Genomic DNA, 8,665 nt, shown 5'->3' with positions numbered 1-8,665 from the left:
GGGCTGGGGATTCGAACCCGCCACCTTAGGTGTATGTGGCTGGCGCCCTAGCTGCTTAAGCCACAGGCGCCGAGCCTACTTTTTCTATTTTTAACAGAGATAGGGTCTTGCTTTTGCTCAGGCTGGTCTTGAACCTCTCTTCTTAAGTGATCCACAGGCCTCAGCCTCCCAGAGTGCTGGGATTACAGGTGTGAGCCACCTCACCTAGCCAGCATAACTGCTTTTATATTCAGAAAAAAGTAATGCAAAATAAAATACATCCTATCTGGGGTAATTCTTAAAACCTTTTCACAGATTTCAAAATGCAGAATTACAAATAGTTAATAACTTTTATTAACATAATGATATAAAAAAATTTAGTGTAATATACAGAACTCCCAGAGAGCAATTCTACAGCATTTTAATGTGTTTCTTAAAATCTCAATTTACAAGACACCTTATCTTCCTGCCACTCATCTTCTAATACAAAAAGTTTACATGTTTTTTTGCTACAAAATGACAACATTAAGGGGGAGTTAGTTAGTTCTTTTCCCTTCCCAGCCATTCTATTGCAAAGAAAGTCCATTAGTCAGTGGGCTATTAAAATCTGTTACAATAAATTACATAGATTCTGTACATAATTACAACAGGAATATTAAAATCCCAAGGTGTTGCAACATACTATACCATAGTCCACCACCATCAGCAGACAGGTGTACTGTGTATCTGCAGCCAGACTCACTTGTGGAGAATAACAGCTTTGTTAGGCACTGATCCAGGCTAATTCTGGAAAAATCTGGTTGTTTCTGTGAAGCATGCATAATTCATAAAATTTATCACACTCAATCCCCCTAAAATCAACAATTTCATAATGTATTCTTAATTAGTTATATAAAAATAATATCTTAGATTCATGCCTGACTTCAAATTCTTAGAAATATCTAAAGGATTTTATGTTGTCTTCTTTGATTTAGGTTTTGGTATAATTTTAGATCACTCGGCTTAGTCAAGTTTAAATAAAATAACTGAAAAATGTTAGGCCAAATTTCACATGCACACAAGTTAAAATGGGAAGCCAATGGTAAGTGTGCCTGACTTCATCTCTGAGAGGCAAGGCTGCCCCACTGCCCCTTAGTGGTCTGCAGGTGCTCACCAAACAGCACTGAAAATGTGAAAAACCTCAGACTTTGTTACCAATGCTTCTGAATCTGCTGAAATCAGTACACTTCCATGAGAAGGATTAAGATTGTACTGTTATGAAAACCAGCAATTTAACGAATAGTATGCAGTTACAAGCCAGGATAGTGACTTAAAACTAAATGCTAGCTTCTCTTTGAGTAACAGAGCAGCTCCTTGACAGTCTTAAATGGCACCAAATGAATGTTAGTGATGATGCATTCAGACTGTACACACCTGTCTCTCTGAAGACACTGGCAAAGAAAAAGCACCAGTCTTAAGCAGGGAGGGCAGCCTGCACTTGCCCCCTCTACCAGCTTTCCTGGGCTCAGCCACCTGGAGATGGAAGAGGGGCTGCTGTGCTCACAGTCTCAAAGTTCTTCAGCCAAATTCTATCAATGAACTTGTTATTTGAAGTGGAAATAAATAACTGCATTTTTTAAAACAAATTTTTTTTTTAGCTTAAGGCAGCAGTTCTCAACCTGTGGGTCTCGACCTCTTTGGGGGTCGAATGACCCACAGGGGTCGCCTAAATACATCCTGCATATCAGATATTTATATTACAATTCATAACAATAGCAAAATTACAGTTATTAAGTAGCAACAAAAATAATTTTAAGGTCAGGGGTTACCACAACATGAGGAACTGTATTAAAGGGTCGCAGCATTAGGAAGGTTGAGAACCACTGGCTTAAGGGAAGTGCAAACTTGTAGTACAGCCAAGAACTGTTAGGGTGTCTGAGCTGCCTCCAGATGCACACACCTTGCCTTTCCTTTCCCTGTCACTCCATCTGTTAAGGTGCCGGCATCCATGTTTTTGTCAAAGCACTTGACAGATGGAAAATATTTATTTAAATCATTCAGGAAGTGCTGTCTGGAATGAGATTTGGGGAACTGTTGAGGGGATCTGTGAAGCACAGGAAGAGGTGAGTCGTTGTGGAGACCAGATTTATTCTCCTGGTAGGGGCTCTGTGGCATCGGCACGCTCACACCTGAGACTTACAGGGTCATACCCTTTCCCAACCTGGGCTGTGTGCCTCGCTCACATGTTGTAGGCCACGTAGATTGGGTCCAGCTGATCAGCTAGAAACCCGTCCCGAAGGTGCATGCGCTGCTTCTCGCCTCGCGAGTTGATGGGGATGACGCCTGGGTCCACAATGACCACTACGCCCACCACCAGGTAGTGCTCCTCCAGCACCACATTGGTTACCAGGGCCACCAGGTCCAATGCGTCCTGCTCCAGCCCGTCCAGCTCCACAACCACTACAAGCAGGTTGGTCCAGGTGAATACAGCACTGCAGGGAGAAGGACCAGGTCACATTGGTGGGGCATAGGCTCTGGGCACAATGGACATTTGGGAAAGACATAGAAAGAAGGCGAAGGATGCTGACGCATATCTGCTGATGGCACTTGCCTATCTAGCACCACTCACAACCCAGACATCAGGCCAAATACATTCTGTAGGGATATCTGCTCTAATTAAAACTCTTGCTGAGAGGGTACCGCCTGTGGCTCAGTGATTAGGGTGCTGGTCCCATATACCGAGGGTGGAGGGTTCGAACCCGGCCCCATCCAAACCACAACAAAAAAATAGCTGGGCATTGTGGCAGGCGCCTGTAGTCCCAGCTACTCGGGAGGCTGAGGCAAGAGAATCACCTAAGCCCAAGAGCTGGAGGTTGCTATGACGCCACACACTCTACTGAAGGCAACAAAGTGAAACTCTCTGAAGGCACTCAAAGTGAAGACTTGATGATAAAAGCTGTCCTCATCACACACCAACACAAGCTCCCCATGAAGTGACTAAACCATGAGCCACAATCATCTAAATTAAGAAATTCTCATCAAAGTAGAAACACTGTGGGAAGAGAACTGTGGGACCTGTGCATTTAGGGACAGTCTCTTGGTTTAAAACTCATTAGGGAAAGAAGAAAAAACAAGCAAAACCCAAAGACATCAAGGCATGCTTTGGTACCATGTTCTGTAATATTAGCCCAGGAGAGAGGAACCCACAGGTCCTCTCATGGAGGGCAGGTGGCTGCCAGCACATCCAAGGTGGACAGAATTCATCTAACACAGCACCCAGCTCTGCCAGGTACTAAGGTGACCATGCAGGAGGACTGACGCATGACCTGGCAGTCCCTCGGCAGCAGGGCAGAGACTGATGTCTATCTGGGCTCTTACCATTCAGCAATGCTCCTGTGAGCTCGGATCACCGATGTCTCGATGTCAATAGGGTGGTACCGCAGACCTCTTAGCTCCAGTGTTTCATCCAGAGACCCGACAACATACAGAGCATCATGCCGTCCTGTGAGCACACATGTGCATGTGCTCAGACAGGCTGGGCACCTGGTGAGGGAACCCCCAGCACAGGGAGGGTAGGGTGTGACTCACACATGGCACCCACAGGCCCTGCTGTGGGACTGACAGAGGTGCTGGCTATTAACCTGTGAAGACAGTAGTTACCTCCAAGCAGTTACAGCAAATGTATGAACATATGTGTAAAAATAACATTCATCTCTGGGAACAGAATGGTGTCTACACGGGATTCACAAGCTGTGACTTGATCTGGTCAGCTTGCTGTGCTGCATGGGGTCCTTGGATCATTGGCCATGACTGAGTGGGTCATGGGTGGGGAGGACACTGGAGAGACCAGACTGCAGAGAAGGCTGCTTGGCCAAGGGAGGAAACAGCTGGCTTCAGCACCAACCACTGCCACTCCCACCATGTCCTCAGCAGAGGCCAAGGGGCCATGTAAGTAAGGGATGTCATGTAGGGAACAATAGCAATTTTCAGAGAAAACCTGTATCAGAGTATCTCTTTTATACCACACAAAACAACATGCTATTGTAGCAAGGAATGAAGTGCCATAAGGTAACTGAGGCTCTCACAGAGACTAACAGGCCCTGGCATGAGTAGGGTGGGCTCAAAGGGCAACATCACGGCCCACAAGTGTACCCTGTGACTGAGCTCCTTACCTCCGCTGGCATCAGTGAGCTCTGTTCTTCGGAGGAAGCCAAGATAGCCAGTCCTTGCCCAAATGGTTTGAGTGTCTCCAAAACTCAGCCGGGCACTGAAGTGGTCAGCATGAAGGGCCTCTTCCCCGTAGACTGTGTAGTACCCCGTGGCATTGTGGGGGCTGCTCACCCAGATCTGGTGGGGCCCAGGGCACAAGAACATGGGCTTGTTACAAACTACCAAGTACAGATTCTGCCAGAAGACACCTGGCAGGGCAAGAACAGCGCTCAAGGAAATGCTGAACAGAGTGGGGCATCACATTGTCTCTCTGACTTTGTGAACTGAGTCAAACAGCAGGCAAAGGTTTCTCCTCAAATAAAGTTTTCCTTCCTTTGACCCAAAAATGACATTTGTCAGACTCTGTCATATGTGATAAGTATGCAGAGATAATTTCACCTTCTTCACATCAAACTACTGTTAATAACTGAGAGCAAGCTATAAGCAAACTAAATGTCCACAACAGCTACCTACAAGAGTGGGAATGGATAGCCCTTCAGACTCACGCTGAAATAGAATGAAGTACTGGTAATATGGACAGTGGGCCCAGAGCCCAGGCCAGCACTGTACACATGCTTATGTGTGCACCTGTGTTTACGTGTACCCCACACCTGTGTGCATGGGTTTCTGTGCACCACCACATACGTGTGTTTACGTATGCCCCCATATCCATGTGCGTGCGTTTTACATGTGCCCCCAAACCTGTGTGCTTAAGTGCATTTCCATACCCATTTTTATGTGAGCCCCCATAGTCACATGCATGGGTTTATGTGCACCCCCATATCTGTGCATGTATGTTTATGTCCACCTACATATAGACCAAAGGACCACGGTACTCAGAGTGTCCTGGGATGATCCTAAGAATAGGGCCTAACCAAAGTCGGTTCCCCATGCTTACAGCACCTGGCTCTAAGACATCCCCACCTGGCAGCTTCCCAAAGAAAAGAAGAGAGCCAGCAGGACTTCTTCCCTGAGTACCTGCACAGACACTTTGTGGGACACCCTTGCCTTATAGACCTGGGTTCGGCTGGCTGAGGGGAGGGCCCCTCAGTCTATCCACACTGAGAGCAAGCTATAAGCACACTAAATATCCAAAACAGAGATTATGCTCAGATCCACACACAGCATTGGGACCCAGAAAACCTTCCTGTTAAGACACTGTAGGACCACCCAGGAGCTACTGGATCACAACCTGTCCCACCAAGGCATACCCCGACTGGCTTTATAGCAGAGCTCACCTGGCACTGGGATGTCACAGGACTAGGAATGTGAGCCCTGTGCCCCCATAGTAATGAGAAGCAGAGCGTTCAGAGTATTTCGTGCACACAGACCACCACTACTGCCTGTGAGCTGCAGGTACTGCTCGCTCTAGCTACAGCAAGATTTGTATGTATAAATGCAGATGTGTCAACACTGCTGTGTCCTGGATGACCAGGACCCCTTCCACTCCCACCACTGTGTGCTCAGGACAAGGATCCTGCCTTGCTCCCTGGGCCTCCCCTCACAGGTGGGGGCCCCATCAAGCCCCACCCCAGCTCCCTATCTATCTGTGCTCCTGGCTCCATGCAGGAGATACTCTTCTTGAGACAAGATCTCCCTCCATTGCCCAGGATAGAGTGTCCTATGTCACCACAGCTCCCCAAAGCCTTGAACTGGGCTCAAAGGGATCCTCCTACCTCAGTGTCTGGAATTGCTGGGACTGTGGGAGTGGAGTCACGTGGCCAGCAGAAGAGCCACTCCCCAAGGAGCAACCATGTGCCTCTCCCCTCACTGTCCTCAAACCTTAAGGGCTCCCTCTGCTGCTGGGGCAACCCAGGAAAGGGGCAGTTAGTTACACAGCACTCCAAAACCCTATACAGGAGCTAGTCTGAAGCACAATGTACACAGGGTAAAGGGCCTAACAGTGTCTGGTAGATTCCCCAAGACACATGTGACCCCAAAGGTACAGAATTCCCAAATCTGGGGCAAAAGAGAAACCAGCTGGGGTTCTCTTGTCCCCACAAAGCATCCAGAGTGCTCACCTCGCCCAAGTGTGAGTCTCCCAGGGGCCCTTTGGTCTCCGTGTGTGCAATGATGACCTTCACTCCTGGGAGGATCTGGAAGAGATGAGGACAGCATGTATCGGGGCTGTGACAGGGTTGCACCCAGCCCCTCCGGAGGCATGTGTCTGTCAGGTCCAGCAAGCTTCCTGGTTCCTGTGCATGAGTCTGATCCTGAGGAAACTCTTCCCGCCCTGACTGGAAGGTGATATAGGACAGTGGAGGCCACTGTCTTGCTCAGCCTCTTGTGTCCTTTCCTGGTGGTCCTCTCAGTCAGATCCCTCACCTGCACAAGGACTGGCCACTTTTTCTGTGTCTTCAGTTCCCATGGGTGAGGTGGGGTGAGGACAAAGCCCATGAGAAGAGGGGACCAAGAGTCAGCAGGAGACAACAGACAGCTAGCACTCTGCCTACTGGGGCCCCCACCCTCTCCCCATGTGGCTGGGCTGAGCCTGGACACCAGAACTCTCTTTCCAGAACACAAATCCAACAGGCCCAAGTGATAGTAAAAGCAGGAAGAAAAGCCCTAACAATGTGGTGCAGACACTTTGGCAGGGCAGAACGAGCACGTATAGGAGCTATTATGATGGGTGGCGTGGGAGAAAGATGGCTGTACAGAAAGGCCATGTAGAACACACACAGAGCATATGACCCAGCACAAGGTGCATCTCTCTGTGCTCTGAGAAACACAGGGAAGATGTGTGGCAGCCTCAAATCTCCCTCAGATGTGCTGTCCCAGCAAACTCACCTGCTTCTCAGAGTATCTTTTAGAAGGAGATGAGGGCAGTGGGCACCCCAAGACCTTGGCCCTCCATTCTCTGCTCTCCCTCCACCTGGTTCCAGCCATGACACCTCCCAACCTGTGCTCCAGCTGTGCCATTTGCCCTACATCTAACCCCCACTGCCCTGCAGGAGTCTGCACGATCCTCAGCACATGGTCCACCCCTCTCTGGGGACCTCTCTGCCCTCCCCCAAGGCAGCTGTGGCCACACCACAGAGTAGAATCAAGCTCCATTTCTTGCCTCTGGAGTTATAAAGGGGCCCTGAGGCTGGGGTCAATTTATAGCAGCTGTGGCTGGAGGCCTGTGGTTCCTGGGCCCATAGCGGCTGCCTGCACACACCAAGACTGTGTTATTTCCCATGCTGCATAATCCGGTAGGTGGTTTCCTCCTTCCTTTGACCCTTTCTTTGCTGGTTCTGAGTAAGCTTTCTCCTGGGCCTACTTCTGCAGACCCCTCACAGCAGCTCACAATTTCACCTGGGCATCCTTGAGCAGTTTCAGGCCCCTGAAAGGCCCGGACAAGGATGGCTTGGATGGTAAATCCCCACATTGAGTCCAAGACTCCACCTCCTGCCCGAGGCCCTGGTAGGGCCCTGTCTTTGCTGTCATTCTGAACTAGGACATGGGTCTTTCCCATTCCCAGCGCAACACCAAGGCACCAGCTATGAGTCTGGATGTGTGAATGGGCTGGGCCCTTCCACCCATGGCCTTGACCCCAGAGGCCTACGGACTCACACCACCCAGTGGGAGCTCCTTCTCAGTTTCTATACCTCGAGTTCTCCTTTTCTTGGTTTTGAGCTCAGATATGTATTTAAAAGACTTAACCCAACACACTGTGTGTCTTAGTAAAGCAAAAGAGGCTTGTAAAGGAGTGCAGCCCACCCCATCCAGAAGCTGGCCCACAGCCCCCTGCCCTTTCAGAGTGATGCCTGAGATGGGGGTTCAGCAGTGTCCTGGAGTGGGCAAGTTGCAGCTCCTACTACCTTTCCAGACTCCATCAGTGGCAGACTGTGCGGAGAGCCCCGTTCCACCAAACGTACCCTAAAATGTAATAAGGGAGAATTTCAGAGTAAAATTACTACGTGGTAATTTCTAAAGAAAAAAAAAAATCATGGGGTAAATGGAAATTGATCCTCACTCTGGGGGTTGGGGCTGTAGATGCCAGGCCAGTCAGGACACCAGCCTTTCTTTTTTCTTTTTTTTTAAAAAACAGAAGCACAGTCATTTCTTTTTTAAATTATACAAAAAGGGGAGGGGAAGGGGCAGCTGGGGGACTTAGTCCCAACCCCGACCCTACACTGGCCTGGCGCTGTCTGAGAGGAGGGGATTTGAGGTAGATCCGGGAATAGGCTGGATAGAGATGGGGCAGGGCATGAGGCTGGGGGATGCAGAGGTTAGGTAGGAGGCTTCCAGAGGAGGGGTGGGACTGGTGGGGGTCAGGAGGAAGAGTGTAAAGAGACAGAAATAACAGGGGCCAGCTGGGGAGTCAGATGGAGTAGGTTGGGAGTGGGACAATAGGAGAGTGAGGGTGGAGAGGCAGAAATGAGAAGGCTGGCAGGAAAAGGGTGGCAACTCTGGCAAGGGCCCAGGGAAGGAGCCAGGTGAAGAGTGGCTGTCCTTGTCTGTTCCCATCCCCATCTTCAGGCCCTGAAGGGCCTCCCACCCCCAGCCTACTGAC

The 8,665-nt window shown here is 49.4% G+C and overlaps 1 protein-coding gene across 1 annotated transcript in view; it reads right to left on the bottom strand.

The window, feature by feature from the left end:
- Positions 1-1,781: 1,781 nt before the first annotated feature.
- DIP2A (disco interacting protein 2 homolog A) overlaps positions 1,782-8,665 on the bottom strand; it is a 114,901-nt gene continuing 108,017 nt past the window's right edge. Inside the window, exons 34-38 of the mRNA XM_003798103.3 lie at positions 7,971-8,028; positions 6,189-6,263; positions 4,131-4,305; positions 3,337-3,460; positions 1,782-2,450 (exon numbers count right to left, since the gene is read on the bottom strand). Of these exons, the coding sequence (XP_003798151.1) occupies positions 2,198-2,450; positions 3,337-3,460; positions 4,131-4,305; positions 6,189-6,263; positions 7,971-8,028 (685 nt within the window). The 3' untranslated portion in view covers positions 1,782-2,197. The remainder of the gene's footprint in view (positions 2,451-3,336; positions 3,461-4,130; positions 4,306-6,188; positions 6,264-7,970; positions 8,029-8,665) is intronic.

The sequence above is a fragment of the Otolemur garnettii genome, unplaced genomic scaffold, assembly GCF_000181295.1.
Source record: "Otolemur garnettii isolate 467f Iridium unplaced genomic scaffold, OtoGar3 scaffold00128, whole genome shotgun sequence".
In the NCBI taxonomy this organism is placed as follows: domain Eukaryota; kingdom Metazoa; phylum Chordata; class Mammalia; order Primates; family Galagidae; genus Otolemur; species Otolemur garnettii.
Note: the sequence above shows the minus strand (reverse complement) of the source record. Positions and strands in the feature narration are given on the sequence as shown.